Source organism: Armigeres subalbatus, chromosome 2 (genome assembly GCF_024139115.2).
Source record: "Armigeres subalbatus isolate Guangzhou_Male chromosome 2, GZ_Asu_2, whole genome shotgun sequence".
Classification (NCBI taxonomy): Eukaryota; Metazoa; Arthropoda; class Insecta; order Diptera; family Culicidae; genus Armigeres; species Armigeres subalbatus.
This window is the reverse complement of record NC_085140.1, coordinates 328324087-328343118: the sequence shown is the minus strand read 5'-3', so window position 1 is coordinate 328343118 and position 19032 is coordinate 328324087. Positions and strand designations below refer to the sequence as shown.

At 41.2% G+C, this 19032-nt stretch overlaps 1 protein-coding gene across 1 annotated transcript; it reads left to right on the top strand.

Annotated features, from left to right (window-relative positions):
* Window positions 1-86: 86 nt before the first annotated feature.
* LOC134212725 (actin-like protein 6A) lies at window positions 87-10511 on the top strand. The gene is made up of 3 exons (XM_062690820.1): window positions 87-419; window positions 482-837; window positions 9675-10511. Exons 1-3 carry the CDS (start codon window positions 221-223, stop codon window positions 10386-10388), a joined length of 1269 nt encoding a protein of 422 aa, XP_062546804.1. The 5' UTR covers window positions 87-220; the 3' UTR covers window positions 10389-10511.
* The last annotated feature ends 8521 nt before the right edge of the window (window positions 10512-19032 follow it).

Below are 19032 nucleotides of genomic sequence, written 5' to 3'. Positions count from 1 at the left end.
AGTAGTTTTTGGGTTCCGTGTGGTATATGGTTTTGCACACCCCTACAGAAAAATGGCGTCGGCTTGTTTTCTTCGAATTCGAAATTCGATGTCAAACGTCAAAGCCCAGCCATATACAAAATAAAGTGACGCCGGTGTTTCGTTTGGTTGGAAAATCGCTCCTTTTAGTGAAAATTGGTGAATTCGCACGCGGAAAACGTGAAATTTATCGAGTTCCAACATGAGCGCAGGTGGAATGCTGTACGGTGGCGATGAAATCGGTGCCCTGGTATTCGATCCCGGGCATCATTCGCTGCGCGTCGGCTACGCCCAGGAAGACACCCCGAAGGCGGAGATTCCGTCTGTGGTAGGAGTCGGACCGTCCAATGCGGCACTCAATTCGGATCTGGAAACGAAACTGGACAATAATGTTGCTAGTGGTGAGTTGAGGTGGATCGTTAATAAGAAAATTAACAAAATTGGGAATTTTATTGATTTTCAGCAAACAAACATTACGTCGACACGACCTTCGTCAGTGTCGCTCGGCCAAATATGGAGATACAGACCTACATGAAGGACGGGATGGTGGACAATTGGGATCTATTTGAAAAGGTGCTGGATTACACATACGCCAAGGTGATCCAATCGGAATCGATGTATCATCCGGTTTTGTTCTCCGAAGCTGCATGGAATGTGAGGAACAACCGGGAGCGGTTGACTGAACTGATGTTTGAAAAATATAGCGTTCCGGCGTTCTTTCTGGTGAAGAATGCCGTTCTAGCGGCGTTTGCGAACGGCAGAGCTACCGCTCTGGTGGTGGATAGTGGAGCCACCCATACTTCGGCTGTTCCAGTTCATGTGAGTTAGCATATATTTATACAAGGGTTATATTATTAGAGTTTTAGAGTATTAGTAGTATTTTGAGAGCTAAAGATATGCAGAGTATGGGCTGCTATTCGATTTTGTACTTCTGTCTTTAATTAATTTAATTCTCATTTTTTTTAAAAATTAATTGCATATTATTCGGCCTTACGAGTTTTTTTTTGTTAAATATCTTTGGGCTCGCTTGACTGTGGATATGCAACAGTAAAGCACATGGGAAGATTGGACAAACCACGCCTTGGTGTATGAGAAAGGCAAAAATGTTTTCGTACGGCTGAGTTGCCGAATAATATGCAATTAATTTTAATTCTCATGTTTTCTACATGTTCTTTAACCCTTTATAAGGCAGACGAATCTAAACAATAAATTAACAAAAACAACAATAGGACACAATGTTGACATGGTATTAAACTCAAATGTATGTTTGTTATACATTAAACAGTTCAGAAACATTGAAAAATTGGTGGCAATATAGTTGCCACTGCCCATAACAGGACAACATTAGTGGCAATATAGTTGCCACTGCCCGGCAAGCGGGAAAACAGGCAACAACAAAAATATAAAAAGATTTTTTAAAATTTGGTTTTACGTACAATCAGTCAAATAAAGGTACGTTACATTTTTGGTGTAGAGTCCTAGTCAGAAAACGCATAATAAGTGAAAAAAAAAAAAATCGCGTTTTTTTTCCCAAGGGGGGACCCTTGGGAAAAAAACACAATTTCGTCAAAAATCCAAAAACCAAATATACAGAAAGGCAAAGCTTTTTTCACGCTAATCACGTAGTAATCTAACACAGAAGATTCAAAATAATTGATACCAACGGGAAAAAATATATCTTTGTCGTTTTTTTAACGAATTATAACTGAAAATCCTTCTTCCACTCGAAACTTACGATCTGTTCGTAAAAAAACTGTTCTCAAATTGACATTTCAATTTTTTTATGGCTTAAATTCATCTGGGGTGTTACTAGGAACCAAATATAGTCACTACATGTGAAATAATAAGTAGAGCTCTTGTTAATAAATAGAAAAACATATTATTTGTTGGTGGCAATATAGTTGCCACTGCCTTATAAAGGGTTAAGCACAAAAAAATGCTTGCGATTTTTTGTCCTTGTTAAAGAGATTTTCGGCCCTTGATTTTCATTCATTGATTTATCGTTCTGTATCTTAAATTAGAAGCAAGATTCATGATCCTAAGTTTTTTTTCTCTTAGCTGGTTCACCTCTGGAAAAGGAGAAAAAAGAAGGGGCCAGAAGGCAGTCACTGTCATTTTCAGCTAGTCCGTGGTTAGCTAGTGGTTTCGTGCCTGCTCAATATCTTTTAATTGGTTGTGGGGCCATGTTAGGTGTTTATCTTTATCCGTGCCATTGTCCTAATTCGTTTGCTTTGTTCGGTGTACAATTGTAGTAACTTCGTTGTTTCCAGTGTATATCGATGTCCTTTTTTCGTTAGCGTAGGTCGTGTGTGTGATCCGGGTGTTCTTGTTAGATGTCTGCGCATCTTTCAAGAAGCGGATGGTTACTGTCTCGTATGCTGGGTGGTTGGATACCCGAGCAAAGTCGGTTAACAAAATGAGAGCAAATTGATATTAAGCTCTGCTGTTGAGATTATATTGAAAACAAAATTTGATGTCAATTGTTAGTTAATACAAATTGATATCGCAACATGTTTTCAATATGCATTCCTCATTTATCATAATGATAGCAGCTTTACATCAAATTATGCTGTCGATTATCTAATTATGTGTTTTACGAAGATTAAAAGCAATCTGCAAACAAAATATGCTGTTGTTGTTATGAATGCTCATAAACACAATCTAATTGAATACTCATTTTGTTATCAAATTAAAATCTTATTATATCAAATTTAGTAATCATGTTGATTTCATTGATAGCAAAATGTGTTTTCAGTATGATTTCACAGTGTAAAAATATGCTCTCATTCCTGCTGTGTTAACCGTTAATCCATACAAAACGAGATCAACTGAAGTAATCAAATAATTGACATCATGACAGCAAATTTTGATTTCAATTTGATTTCAAACTTTGCTCGGGTAGTGGTCCCTGATACTACCAATCTGGTACCGCGACCTAGGGGCCTCATAGAGGGGGTACTTACACAGTACATGCTCACTGCTGTTCCTTACTTGACAGGTGTCGCACATCCGGTGGAACGGGCCCTGGCCGGAGAATTCCTTGCTCAGGCTGGAGTGGCCCGTCCGAAGCCGGGACAACGCGCGTTGTTCTCTCCAGTTCGCTCGATCCTCTTATGCTCTGGTCTCTCCCTTTATTTTCCGCAGGAACAAGGGGCGGTTTCACCATCACTTTGTTTCCCATGAATCTTTCACTGCCCTTCTTATTTCGTATTAGACAGAAGCTGTACGACCGTGATCAGTTTAAATTTAATTTTATTGGCATATCGGTCAAGATGCTGCTCGTATAGAGGAAGGGAGTAGCGTGTGTGCGAAAGCGGATGGGAAAGAAACTGAATCCAAAAGTTGTCGCTAGGCTGCGACAAGTGTGAAAATGGTTTGAAAGGTGTTGAAGTATGCGACGGCCATTTGAGAATAATTAAATTATATGAAGCGTCCGTCTTCGCCGTAGATCCTTTCTGGGGATGGCTCGGGCAGTGACAGTTAATGAAAGTCACTGTTACCGAGACTGGCTAAAACGGAGGCAACGATACGCATATTTATTATTCGGCTAATGCTTAATTAGTTCTAGCGATCGATGTTGATCATTTGGAGATTGCTAGAACTAATTTAACCGAATAAACTGATATTAAAATATATCGTTACCTCCGTTTCGCACTAATGACTCGATCACTCATAGACCATCCCAGGCGAACCTTCGTCCATCAGTTACGGCATAACATCAACAATAAACTTAAACTATATTCGTTTCTGGTATCGGGCCCAGGAACCTCTCGCGTGAGATAGGCACTGCTTCTTTCCAGGTTGGCCAGCTTATCCGCCTCCTCGCTTCCGCGGATTCCGGCGTGGTCAGTTGCTGTCAGCTGCTTGCAAGAGCTCCTGTGTGGCTTGGATCCACGGGTGCTTTGTTCTGGGGATTTCCTGAGTCTCTCGCTGAGTCTAAAACGATCAAAGTGGATGCCGCATTTGTATCAGATGCTGCCTTGGAAAAGGCTGCTGCTTCGGCTGAGTAGACCGTACTCTGGACGGGAAGTCTCAGGTGTATCTGCAGATCTGAACCGAAGGCACTGATCCCCACCGAACCATTAACCTTAGATCCGTCAGAGTACCGAATCTCCGCGTCTTGGTATTTGTGTCGGATCCTTTCACTGAAGACTGCTTTTGCTCGAGTCGGGTTGGTACCCTTCCGCAGCTGCGCCTTGATTGCCCAGTCAATGGTTGGGGCTTTGACCTTCCAGCTTCCCGGTCCTACTCGGTGAACCTCAGCCACCGGGGGAAGCCTAGATCTGGTCACCGGGCAAGGTTTGCTTGGGTTGGCAGGAAACAAGCTTGCCCATTTCCCCATGTACGTTCCAGGAATCCAACTGCTCTGCATCCGATTGTCGTTGCTAGTATGGATCGGAATGGTAATACTCCGGTTTCCGCGCAGGCTGCAAGGGCTGGAGTTGATGGGACGTTATAGGTTGGGGAGAGTTTTTGCACCATTTCGTCGAAGGCCCTGCTCGTGATCTCCGATCCATACATTAGGCGGCTATTGATAATAGCATCCGCCACACGCCTTCGTAGGTCTCGGTCACTCCTGGTACGTTTATTGGTGATTGCCCGTAGTAGATTGATCCGAGTCCTACATGCCTTCCTAATCATCTCGAAATGAGGTCGGAATGTTAGGTAATGGTCGAGTGTCACTCCGAGAACTTTTAGGGTTTTCTTAGTTTTCTTGGGCTCACGCGGTGAATCAACAATGTAACCGCGATCACCGATCCTTGCGGGGCCCCGGTTTCTTTCTGCACCGCTTTGGACTTGTGGTTTCCCACCAGTACCTGGCTCGTTCGTCCATCTAGGAAGTTCAGCAGAGAAGCCAGCATATTTCCAGTAATGCCCCATTTCTTGAGTTTCTCCAGGACCACCCGATTGTAGGATTTTACCTATTTTTTTACCTATTTTTATATTTTATATTTTTACTCTTATTTCAAACAAGTTAACATCATGTTTTGTTATCAATATCACGTTTTACTGTTAATGAGCCATTATCGTCTACCCGGGCATTGTTCGATTCTCGAATATTTCCATAAAAACAGAAACTATGATATGTAGCATAAAACCAAAATTTGTTCTAGAAATAATGCAAAATAACGGGATGAAAAGTTAGCAACAAGATTGTCTTCTTTTTTGTTGCTGACAATTTTTTTCGGATCTTTGTCATTATTATCTCCGAAAAAACCAAAGCTATGTCGTTGGTTTTTTTTGTCGCTTGTTTCGCATGCGCATTTATAAAAAAATGATTCCCTGGCCCTATGCGTCTCTTGAAGAGCGAGTACCGCTGGCTGATATTTCTGTACCAAAATTTCCAGATCCGCAATATTGTGGAAGAAGCCGTTCATGTTCCACTGGATTGCGAAAGTTGATTAAGTGCGAGCCGTTGCACCGTTGGCAGACCCCGACAGAGCTCCACCGAGCGCAGGTCCAAGTGGTGGACCCACTACTGGCAGAGGTGAAGGAGCTGCGGCAACGATGTTGAGTGTAGGCCCCTGTAGCCCCCCGACAGGTGCGCTACTGGGTTTGGAGGGCACAGCTGGCAGGGCTACTGGAGTTAGTGGATCTCTAGTGCAAGCCTTGGAGTTGCCAGGCTTGATCATTGCTGTTGGTCCGTAGCGAGTTTTGTGTAGGACATCGTAGACGTTCGCATCCGTTGCCTCTTCGTGCGAAAGAGGGGCAAAGAAAGGAGCAGAGGGCGCCGGTGTCAAAAGATTGCGGCAGTTTCGGTCAGACGTGTCAAAGAATGGTGCTACGGTGTTGGGCGTGCGGCGATTCGATGGTGGGTCATGCGAAACCCCAGGCTTGATCCTAGCGGTGTCCTTCGGGGGATTGAGCGTCCCGAACTTCACCCAGTGCTGGGCCGATCTAGCAAATTCTGTTTCTTGAGGTTCATCGGGGGATAGGGAGTGAAACCCTCTATACGTCCCGCTTCCAACTTGCCCCAGCGCCAAGGGGTGTTCCCCAGTTCCGGTGAGACAATGACTTCCGCACTGAGGGGCCAAGGCTAATGGGGGGGTTTGTTGGGATCGGCTGTTTGCCATCTTCGTCCGGCAGCCGTCGAAGTCGACCCGGCCGTTCCAGTTGGGTAAAGGCGTCTGGTCGGCCGGCGCCTCGGCTACCTGCGGCACTTTCTTCGTCAGGGTTTGACATGGATGGTGGTTGGATATCTGGGTGTAGAGGTGGCTTGCTCTGTAATTTGTGTACCATTGGCGGGTGAAGAGAAGAGTAAAATGGGTTCACTTGAACCACTTAAATTTTTAGGGCGACTGAGCAGCGATTGGTTCGGTCGTGTCCGTTTCGACTGATAAGAGGAAGTGGACGTAGTGTCTTCGTCAGAAGACATTTCGCATTTTGAAGCCTTCTTCTTTTGAGACTTATGCTATTCTTCCGCTGGTGCGGTGGCTTCGTTCGTTTCGGACATGTGCTTTTCGAACCATTTTTCTACGTTCTCTACGGTTATAGGCGCGTTACCTTTTGTGGTAACTGCGGCGTTTCGGTTATGGTGAACTGTGAGATGAGAGCGCGATTGCTGTCATCAGACATAGTACATAGTAGCAGCGGGAGCGATGGAATCAGCCTGATTCATCAGCCTCCTGATCGTCTCATCCTTCCTCACAATCAGTTCATCCCGTTTTTCGAGGTCAGTCTGCAGTTTCTTCACTGTTATAGAAAGCTCAGCAATCTGCCTGAACACCTCCTCGATTGTTCCATGCTCCTTTACTTTGTCCATTCGGTCGCCGGCGCTTTTGTTGTAAAGTGCATTCTCCATTTCCGCAATCCTTTTGTCCTTGGCCTTGGAATCGGCAAGGAGCTGTGCGACCATGGCTTTCAGCTCTCCGATTTCAGTGTCCTTGCTGTGGGTGACTACATTGGCGTACGCGTTTGGATTCCGGTTGGTGCTCCGATTCGAACTTCGTGTTCTCGGCTGGCTTGTGGATACGAGATGTCGAGATCCACACTGAGATGTTGGATAGCAACCTCCTTTTCGTATGCCGGTCACTTACGGCTTTATACTGCATGTTCATCGGTCTTGTACAATTTGCAGTTGGTAGGATTTGTGCAGGGCGGTCGTTCGGAACGTTTTACCTGTGAGACAATTGCGGGGGAAGAGGCCTGGTCGGTAGATGATTTTTTTTTCTGGGACCAATTCATGGTCCTCTTCGTGCACGTGGCTGCATTTTCCACACACTCTGGATGAATGTGTACATCAGCCAAAGTCGATATGTGGGAGAATGACTGTTCCAGCGATCGTAAGGATAATCGCCGCCGTGTTTTCGAAATTACCACCAGACATGCGACGTTGGATGCGCCGAACTTCTATAACGCCTTGAGGCGCCAGCTGCTTCCGGAGATAATCGTCCTTTAAGCCGACGGAATCGAAGTTTGTCACAACGCATTGCCTTTTATTCAGTTGGGGGTGTCCGAAAACATGGAGCATCGAGCAACTTCTGCATCTGGCATAACTTGACGTACTGTGCTTTGCTGCGAATTTTCAGAATGTAGCTCATGTCACGATTCTCCTTGAAGGCTCCGTCGATGTGGGTTCCCAGGTATTTTTCGACGGAAAACCTTAACAAAAAGGGGTCTTGTGACATTGAGCCATTGGTTGTCTCCATCCTGAGGTACTGCAGGGGGCCTGCGGTACCATCGGGGTCTATAAACGCCGGTAGGCGTGATCCAGTGAAGTCTCCGTTGATCCAGTTGCTGCTGCCGGGGGAATTCTGGCAGAAACTTCCGGAGAAATTCCTGGAGCTGCTACTGAAGGAACTTCCAAACGAGTTCTTGGAGCCATTCCTGGAGAAACTTCCGGAGGAAATCCTGGTGGAACTTCCGGAGGAGTTCCTGGATGAACATCGGGAGGAATTCCTGGAGAAACTTCCGGAGCAATGCTTGGAGGAACTTCCGGAGGAATTCCTGAAGGATCTTCCGAAAAAATCCTGGATGAACTTCCGGAGGAATTCCTGGTGTAACTTCTGGAGGAATTCCTGGAAGAACTTCCGGAGAAATTCCTGGAGGAACCTCCGGAGGAACTCCTGGAGCGAATACCGGAGAAATTCCTGGAAGAATTTTCGGAAGGATTCCTGGAAGAACTTTCGGAGCAATTTCTGAAGCAGCTTTCAAATCACTTTCGGGTGGAATTTACGGAGGAATTTGTTAAAGAAATTCGTAGAATTTGTCATGCATGAAATAAGCTCACGCCCACCCATGCCGCCACGCCGCCGCCGATAAATTTGCAATCAGCGCACAAGTTTAATAAAAATCTCATTTTATCAGAAAATTTCACATACCTATGCAGTTTTAAAAACAAAAGGGTTAAATCGATGTGCTTCAGTAAAGGTGTGGGCCAAAGTCCTCTATGTCTGTCTATGTATATTAGACGAAAAAATAACCAAAACATTGACACCCACAGTGGGCGGGTGAAGTGAAACGTCACGTCTGTTATAAAAAATGTAGTTCGGTCTCCATCGACCATCTTCGGCAGCCCAGCTGAGAGTTTCTCTCTCAAAAGAGCGAAAGTTTGCTGAACAAATAACTTAGGGTTCGGCCCACACCTGTAGTGGTAAAGCATATCGGGTTTAAATGTTGCGAACTGTGTGAACAGAGAATTACGTTTCAGCACGTTTCAGCAGTTCATGTATATAAAAAAAACGACGTCATCCAAGTCCTTACAGTAAGTTGGGAAGGGAGAGGCATGTTAGTGTGTAGTTATTGTTGACACTGAGAATACTCCTACATCAGATCGGGGATTCACCACGGAAAGTGAGGTAGTCTGTCACAATTTAAAAAGAACGAACCTAGGATTGAACCCACGATGTCTTGCTTATAAAAGTACCTAGTACCTAGACTACCGAGCTCTTCATGCATCAAAACTAGTGATTTGCTTACTCTAAAAAGCACTCAGATAAATTAGTAAACTTGTTTATTCCCACTAGGCGTATAACAAAAAGAAGGAACAGTTTTGTTTTTCAAGAAACATCAAATTATTGAAGTAGTTTTATTTCACTCAAATTTGTGTTGTTATATTTTTTAACAAAAATGAGGTTGTTTTGAGTAGACCAGACATAGAGTCACGCAACTCCAGGAAGCTTGCGCTATTATACAAACAAAACTAAGGGTGGTAGGTGTTAGAACACCTGTATAGTTAAATCTGCCACATAAGCACTTGCGGGCGTAATAAGTGACGATAATGCCATGTGTGCATTAACGCAGCTTCAGCGATAATGTCACTATCGCGGTTAACGACAAACAGGTCAGCGGTCAAGAGTCGGAAGCGCAGCTTGATTGCGAGTGTTGCCTTATCTATAATCAGGTACGGCTTCTTCGGTATTGGCATTCTAATAAATCCGGAAGACATTTTTGCAACACTCCTATCGATGACCAATTATTAAAATCCATTTAAGAATAATTGCCGTTCTACTTATTTTGAGCAGTGTAGTTAAATCTCATTATCAAATGAGCTTGGCATGACTAGAACTTAATTGAGCTCTTGGAAGTAATTTGAGGTGTTTTCAGGCAAACGGTCACATTCAATTAACTATTAAAAAATTTAATACACTGAAGTCGATTTTTGAAAATTAATCTAACAGCCATTAGTAATCGTGTTGATCCCATTTCGTTCCCAGGAAGGGTATGTCCTCAGTCAGGCCGTGGTAAAATCACCGTTAGGAGGCGATTACCTCTCACTGCAGTGCCGCCAATATCTCGAGGGACAAAACATCGATTTAACGCCAGCGTACGGCATTGCAGCCAAGGACGTGATCAAGGAACGGGACAATGCACGCTTCACACCACGTCAGCTGCCGGACAAGCTGACGTCTTCATGGCAGCAGTACATGCTGAAAGGACTTCTCCAGGATTTCCAAATGTCGGTGGTGCAGGTTCTTGAAACGCCCTACGATGAGCGCACAGCCGCCCAGATTCCAGCCGTTCACTACGAATTCCCTAACGGATACCATCAGGATTTCGGTCCGGAGCGGTTCAAACTGGCCGAGAGCCTGTTCGATCACACCATGTTGGGTGCTGGCCAGCTGGCTTCCACTAGCGTTGGAATGTGCGATGCCGACGTGCGTTTGTCCCTGTACGGGTCGGTAGTGGTCACCGGTGGTAATACCCTTCTGCCGGGTTTCCCTGAACGTTTGAACCGAGACTTGCAGCATCGAGCTCCTTCCAACACTCGGCTTAAGATGATTTCTGCCAACGGCTCCGTGGAGCGAAGGTTCGGCGCATGGATCGGTGGTTCGATCCTGGCCAGTATTGGAACATTCCAGCAGATGTGGATTTCATCTCAGGAATACGAAGAGTCAGGCAAAAGTCAGGTTGAAAGGAAGTGTCCTTGAAGTGGATGATAGATTCTAAGGATGTCTTAGTTCATTAAGATTTTACGAACCATGGAACTGCAACTGTAGCCATTAGTCCTGCTTGGGAATACATGATTAAAATATTTGACTCTTTGAAAGTGATTTTTCCGTTTGCACGTTGACTAATTTACGCCGAAATACCTATACTATAATTAGAATGTTCATTATCAACTCGTGTGGTTATGCGTGATTAGAAATCACTTGGCTTCTCGTGTAAGTATTTATTAATGTTGAATAACTTTTCTCGGTCAAGTCATAGTTTTGCGATTGCTCATTATCAGTAGGTACAGTCATGGGGTGCACTAGACGCGAAGTTCCCACCGAAGGATTGCGGTTTTCCGCTGAGATGCTCTTGCTTATCACTAGTCTACATCTGCTGTGTGTTTAATTTTCTTCGGAAATGGCCCTGCAAAGAAAGTCTTGTTTTACTATGGAATCCAGTTGCATCGTAGTAGTTTTATTCGTTTCAATGATGTGATTAGTGTTATCAAAGATTACAATCTATAAATAACCTGATAGGACTTGTTCAAACTGGTATTCTTTTCAACAAACGAGTGTCTATTCCAACAGAACTATCGCAACGAACTTTGGTTTGTTTATGGTTTTCATTTGCGCGGGGATTTAAGTCTAATCAGAGAATTTAAGTCAGTGTACAAGTACAACGTTGGTAATCACAGTGTTTGTAAACCATTGAAATTTCACTTGCACCGTGCACGCAACATACTTTGCGCAGTTTAATAGGTACTACTTGGAGCAGTGCTATAGTTTTACTATTATGGTAGGATGGGTCACGCACCTAAAGCGAACCCTCAATGCGTCATAACAAAACACTTAATTTAACTATTCAACATGGGTCTATTAATAATAGCTCATAATCTGTATGCCGAGGGTATGAAATGACAATAATTCCTCTTTTTATTTCATTTCGAATCATTAAAGTCGAAGCCTATAATGCTGTCCAATGAGCAACTCCAAGTAGCTTGAAGTTATTCCCATCCCTCTCATGTCCATTTTTTGACAAAAAAGAACGAGCAGGACGGGAACAACTTTGAGCTTTTTCCTTTGGAAAGTTGAAGAAATAATGCCTTTCCATGAATTTCGAACAAAAACATCAAGCTCGAGCTGAAATCGGTCTAGAGGGCGACGACTACTTCGCAGACCACATCGTGCTTTCGTGCTGTGCGGTTCTTTCTCTCTTTGCGGAAGGAAGTTTTTAATACTACCCGAAGCTATTTTAATTTCAACGGTGCTTCTTAGCGCTATTTGTACCCACTGATCCCGTTACGATCTTTGCAAGGACCCGTGCCTTCGTTTTACGTTGGACCCGTTTGCGGAAGTAAAATTCCGACAAGCGGTGGTAATCCTGCAGGGACACCGTTCTGGGAAAAAACCTCTTAGAAGGTCACGTCTCCACGCTCAGCCATGAGCATTAATAAAAACAAGAGGAAGGGGAGTCTCTGAATTCTCCACTTCCTTCAAAGAAACAAGGTTTCAAGACCGTCCTGCCAAAGCGCTGAAAAAATAGAAGAAAGCTGGAGAATTCAGATATTCCTTCTAACTCTAATATCGGAAATAATTCTTCTCCAATCGAACTGAGCAATCAGTTCGATTTAATTAATGATGGAATTGAGCAAATCGAATATACCTCTAGCCCAGGTGATTCGATTCATGCGAAAAAGCAAAGGATTCCGCCAATTGTGGTATCTGTTGCCGAGTTTTCTGGCTTCCGGAATGAGATTTTGAGTAACCTTCAGGGGATCAAGGTTTCATTTCAGATTGCTAGGAAGGGTGACTGCCGCGTTTTGCCGGGATCCTTTGACGATCGCAAACGTCTTCTTCAGTATTTAACTGAGAAGCGCCATAAATTCTTCACATACGACGACAAAACTGAGCGATTGTTCAAAGTCGTCCTGAAAGGTCTCCCCAGTGATGATAAATTGAAAATTCTCCATTACTTGGATTTTCACCAGTCCAAGTAATTAAGATGAAAAAGAAATCCCTCTCTGGTACTTCCCAGAGGGGCATTTCTCAAGAATTTTATTTAGTTCATTTTAACAAAAGTGAACTAAATAATATGAAAAGTTTGGAAAAGGCCTGTATTATGTCCCATGTCCGTGTTACATGGGAACATTTCCGCAGGCCTGGGGAAATTTCAAAACCCCACTCAGTGCCGTAAGTGCCAAAAGTGGGTCATGGAACCAAACATTGTCACATGGATGCTAAATGCATGATTTGTGGTGGAACCTCTCACGCCAAGGACGCATGTCCTGTGAGAGAAGATTCCAATAAATTTAAGTGCGCAAATTGTGGGGCAATCATAAATCCAATTTCTGGGAATGCCCTTCACGCAAAAAGTTTTGAATTCCCGGGCAAAATTGATGACGGGAAATTCCAATCGGATCCCAGATTCGACGGGTAGAAATTTTTCAAACGCTCAAATTTCGAAACCAGTTACCGATCGAGCAATTCAAACCCACCACAATTCACAAACAAATTTTGCCGCTCGTCAACGGGTAGCAAGCACTTCAGTAAATTCCAATTTTTCGAATGTACCTACGTATGCAAACATCGCTGCTGGTAGACAAAATTTCTCTTCTCAAAATGAGGTTTATACCCATGTCCCAACGGAAAATAATGGTCATGTTGCCAATTCAGGTAGCATGACTGCTTCCGATTTTGATTTTTTAACTGAACAATTGCATCACATGATTGATGCAATGTTCAAAGCAAATACCATACCAGAAGCTGTTCAGGTTGGTATAAAGTACACACAAAAAATTGTTATCGGACTCCGTTTCAATGGATCCATATAATTGTGTGAAAGTTCTAAATTGGAATGCCCGCTCTCTAAAGGGTAAGGAAGATGAATTATTCAACTTCCTAAAAGTTCATAATGTGCATATTGCCATTATAACAGAAACTTATTTAAAGCCCGGACTCTCCATTAAAAGAGATCCAAATTATTTTATCTACAGAAATGATCGTCTTGACAGCGCCTGTGGTGGGGTCGCCATTGTCATTAATAGACGTATCAAACATAAATTATTTTCTTCGTTTGAAACCAAAGTTTTTGAAACCTTGGGAGTTTCTGTTGAAACAAATTTTGGTCCATTTTCCTTCATTGCAGCCTATTTGCCTTTTCAATGCAATGGGCAGCAAAAGAATTTGTTGAAAGCTGATCTTCAAATTCTGACTCGTAACAAATCAAAATTCTTCGTAATTGGTGACTTCAATGCCAAACACCGTTCATGGAATAATGCTCAAAGCAATTCCAACGGCAAAATTTTATTTGAAGATTGTTCTGCGGGATATTATACTATTCAATATCCCAATGGCCCAACTTGTTTTTCATCCACTCGAAATCCTTCGACAATTGATTTGGTTTTAACGGATTCAAGTCAGCTGTGTGGCCAATTGGTAACTCATGCTGACTTTGATTCTGATCACCTTCCTGTGACATTTGAAATCTCACAAGAAGCCATTTATAATCCAATCAGCTCTACTTTCAATTATCATAGGGCTGATTGGGATTTATATAAAACGTATATCGATAGGAATTTTGATGTTGATATTCCTCTCGATACCAAAAGTGATATTGATAATGCTCTCGTATCTTTGACAAATTTAATTGTCGAAGCCAGAGGCATTACAATTCCGAAATGTGAAATTAAATTCAACTCCATAATTATTAACGACGATCTTCAGCTACTAATCCGTCTTAAAAATGTGAGGCGAAGACAATACCAAAGAACTCGCGATCCCGCGTTGAAAGTTTTTTGGCGAGATTTGCAAATGAAATTAAAAACGTTTCGCTATTCTGAGAAATACCAACTTTGAGAATAATGTCTCGAAGTTGGATCCCAGTTCGAAACCCTTTTGGAAATTAACGAAAATTCTTAAAAACCTCAAAAGCCAATTCCAGCGCTTAAAGAGGGAAATAAAATTTTATTAACAAATGGCGAAAAGGCTCAAAAACTTGCTCAGCAGTTCGAGAGTGCCCATAATTTTAGTCTAGGTCTCACTAGTCCAATTGAGGATCAGGTTACACGAAGCTTCGAAGACATTCTCAGCCAAGATAATGTTTTTGACCCTTCGTTGGGAACTAATTTGGATGAAGTGAGATCTATTACTAGAAAATTTAAAAATATGAAAGCCCCGGGTGATGATGGTATTTTCTACATACTTATCAAACTTCCTGAGAGCTCTTTATCCTTTTTGGTTAATTTATTTAACAAATGTTTTCAATTGGCATACTTCCCAGATAAATGGAAAAATGCCAGCTGAGGCTTCTAGCTATCGCCCAATCAGTTTGCTTTCTTCAATAAGCAAACTGTTTGAAAAGATTATTTTAAATAGAATGATGGTTCATATTAATGACAATTCTATTTTTGCTGATGAGCAATTTGGTTTTCGCCATGGGCATTCAACCACTCATCAGTTATTAAGAGTTACGAACTTAATTCGGCTCAACAAATCTGAAGGATATTCGACTGGAGTTGCTCTTCTTGATATAGAGAAAGCATTTGACAGTGTTTGGCATAAAGGTTTGATTGTAAAATTGATGAATTTTAATTTTCCTCTGTACATTATTAAACTGATCCAAAATTATTTATCAGATCGCTCACTGCAGGTAAACTATCAGAATTCTAAATCTGATAGATTACCTGTAAGAGCTGGTGTTCCCCAAGGCAGCATACTGGGGCCCATATTGTATAACATTTTTACTTCTGACTTACCTGATTTACCACCAGGGTGTCAAAAATCTTTGTTCGCAGATGACACAGGTCTCTCAGCCAAAGGGCGTAGCCTTCGTGTCATTTGTAGTAGATTGCAAAAAAGTTTGGATATTTTCTCCACTTACTTGCGAAAATGGAAAATTTCCCCGAATGCTTCCAAAACTCAGCTTATAATTTTCCCACATAAGCCGAGAGCTTCTTATTTGAAACCTTCTAGCAGACATATTGTCACTATGAATGGGGTTCCAATTAATTGGTCTAGCGAAGCTAAATATTTAGGACTTCTGCTAGATCAAAAATTAACTTTAAAAATCACATTGAAGGGCTTCAAGCCAAATGTAACAAATATATTAAGTGTCTATATCCACTTATTAAATGAAAATCAAAACTTTGACTTAAGAACAAACTTTTGATTTACAAACAAATTTTTAGACCTGCCATGTTGTATGCTGTGCCAATATGGACTAGTTGCTGCAATACCAGAAAGAAGGCACTTCAGAGGATTCAAAATAAAATTCTGAAAATGATTCTGAAGTTGCCTCCGTGGTATAGTACCAATGAACTTCATAGAATTTCTAATATTGAGACATTGCAACAAATGTCCAACAAAATAATTTCAATTTTAGACAAAAATCGTTGCAATCTTCTATTGCAACGATTAACTCCTTGTACCCTTAGTATAAAATAGGATAAGATTAGTTTTAGTTGAAAACATTGTAATTCCTACATGGTTCAATTCAACCAGAGGAAAAATTCTAACTGCCAGAGGCAATTGAAATGTATTAACAATAACTAAAAATATAACATAGCAAATAAAGATGATAGTGTTAAGGAAACACGGAACACCTAGTCTAAGAGATGAATGCATGTATTAGATAATTAGCAAATAAAATTAGTTAAAAAAGGGCGGCGACTAAACGATTGACATTTAGAACGAAGAAAAAACAACCCGAGCAAGATCCGGCAGGTTCGTCTACCTTCTTCTTCTTCTATATAATAAAAATGAAATGGTCTGTGTTCGTATCAGCATAAGTCGAAAACGGTTGGAAGGATTTGGTTCATTCCTTCAGCAGATATGTTTATATGATATTTCTTTTTTTTTTCACGAGTAAGTTTGAGTAAATCGTGAAAAACTAAAACCAAAGTTTGTATGGGAATTTCGCAAGGACAGTTCACAACGCGCTTTCCCGCCTACTATGCAGGACAACGTCTGCCGGGTCAACGATAGTATTAAATAAAAGTAAAGGATTTTTAGGCCTTTGATGAAAAAATGGCTATACATTTATAAAATGCCTGCAATTTTTTATGAAAACAAGTCGTCCGTGTATTGCTTTATTAAAAACTAAGATTATACATTTTTAAGAAACAAATTAACACCATTATGCTCAAAGATAACCTCAAAATGATTAAATCAACAATGAAAAATATTCTTCTGAATACGAACTATACCGTTTAGTATATGCTGACCCATTTCCCCATTTGCAAGTTCATATTAGAATGTCTTATTTTTGATCAAGTTTATTTATTTCAAAGCAGTTAGTACAACATCACCTACATTTACAATACATACGATATATTACTAAAAATGTTTAAATTTCACATTGCTCGACTAGAATACTTGTTTTATAGGAAGTGTGTTTCGCATGCATTAGAAACATACCGCCAACGGGGGTGTCATTGGGCCAAAATGTGGTATGCTCCAAGTAAATGTTACAAAGCTCTAGTAGTTAACATTGGAATCATGTTTTAATTAGTTTGGTATAAGCTTTAACAAGGAATTTACCACTGTGTGGGGAAAAAATAATAAATTATGGAAATTCTTCAAAGTTATATGTTGTTTAAAATTGGCCCATTCTCACCCCTCACAGGGGGTGACATTGGGTCAAGTACAATAAAGTTCAGCGGTGACGATGTAACGATTCAATCGTTCATTAAAAATAATTGCCTACATTACGGCTCTTACCAACTATGTATGGCAAATCAACGAAAGGCTTGGCCCAATCTCACCCCTTTTCAGCGTGCATTGCTCGTTGCTAAGAAAAACCAGAACCGCTATATAAATATTAATAAAATTCGATAAAACAACAACAGATTATCATAACATGATTACCAGGTATCCATCGATCCAAAAACTAGATATGTAATAGATTTGTGGGGCATTACTGACACTATTTTAACACGGGTTCATTCGATCAATAGTTTTACATTCAAATTCCAAGCATTATGGTACGAGCACAATTAGTTCTTGGAATTTGTTTTGTGATTTCCTAGACGTGAATTTTAATATAATTTCGAACCGTTTGAAGTTTTCATCAAAATTCGTAACAGTTTCTGAGATATAAGGAGTTGAAACATTTTTCGTTTTTGGCCCAATCCTACCCCCTAGGCCCAATGTCACCCCGAACGACGGTAGCTGAAAATATTTCAATTTTCCACATCCCACCGAAAAAAAAAATCATCCTCACATTAACATGTAAGCGGCGTTCAAAAGGGGCACTTACCCATCTTACCCCGTAACCCATTTTGCCCTACCTTACCCTATTTATTCAGACTTTGATTACAGATGCCTCTGTCTAGTACTGAGAAAAGTCCCATCAAACGATCAAACTACAACAACCCTTCATTAAATATAGAAATGGACATTCTTCACCTACTTATGGAAAGAAGGTTCATTCAATTGTTTGTTTATCAACGGGCAGTCAAGTGGATGGTCAACAAACGGATAACAGCGATCTCGTCGGCACGATTCTAAAACTGTGTAGGGTAACGGTACCAATAGTGGAGGTATTAGTAGATTCACAAAAGAAAATATTTTGTTTAAATGGGAAAATTTTGTTTAAATTATGGGAAACTTACGGATTTAGTATCTTAGCCAATAGAAAAACTAATAAATTTGCTAACAAAAATGAGTTTGATGTCATTTAACATCAACAACAACCAAATATTGTTTGCACCACTAATGGGTACAGACTGTTCCTTTAGTGACGGTAAAAAATAATTTTGGTTCCCATAATGGTGCTATCCATTGATTTAATATAAAGTTGCACCACTATAGGTGCAAGGGAGTCAACTTTAAGGAAAATCATTGTTTTCAATAGTTTTTCAAGCAAAATCTTAGGATAAGTTGCATTTAACAGGACATTTAAAGCACGACGCATCAACTGAAACCATCGTAAATGTATAATTATGATAAATCTCATTAAAACCTCACTACCTCCACTATTGGTGCTACATCCACTAAGGGTACGGTTACCGTATGTAGATAACATCTGAAATGATAGAGCCGTCTCTCACAAAAGTTTAACTGAAAATCATTGAATCTAGTACGATCTGGGTTGCGTGATGATCGTTAGGTACAGGACTAGTTAGTTGAAAAATAACAACCACCTGCTGTGTATGGAGATCGCACGTGGGAATTTTGATTCCATTACATTGGTATTCTAGCTCTAGTTGTATGCAAACATAAATGTTACAACCTAAGTCGGATCCATGTGTTCACCGAAAAAAGGGGGAATGGTCCTCTGGAGTGTAAGAAAGAAAAAACTTCATAATCGTCCCGCATGTTTTTCTATCTGGCTCGAGAAGCTGTTTTTTATTATCTATACCGTGACCTGCCCTAATTCCGCGCAATGCCTAATACCGTGGATTTTATCCAAATTGATAAATATAGAGATACTGTCTGTCACACACATCACATTATTTGGTGAATATGGACAAATATGTAGCAGAAAACGTTAGCAAAAAATTATTGTTGTTATTTTTTTTGCCCCTTAGGATTGCTATGATCGGGGTGAGTTTTTGAAAGTTGACAAGCGATTATGCCGGAAGAACTAGTCTACTTTGACCAAATGAACACCGGACTGTGGGAATCAGCAAACATAATCCTC

Coding starts and splice junctions, on each gene's coding strand:
- LOC134212725 (XM_062690820.1), top strand. CDS start 221: ATGAGCGCAGGTGGAATGCTGTACGGTGGCGATGAAATCGGTGCCCTG. Junction 420..481: donor GGACAATAATGTTGCTAGTG/GTGAGTTGAGGT, acceptor ATTGATTTTCAG/CAAACAAACATTACGTCGAC. Junction 838..9,674: donor CTTCGGCTGTTCCAGTTCAT/GTGAGTTAGCAT, acceptor TTTCGTTCCCAG/GAAGGGTATGTCCTCAGTCA.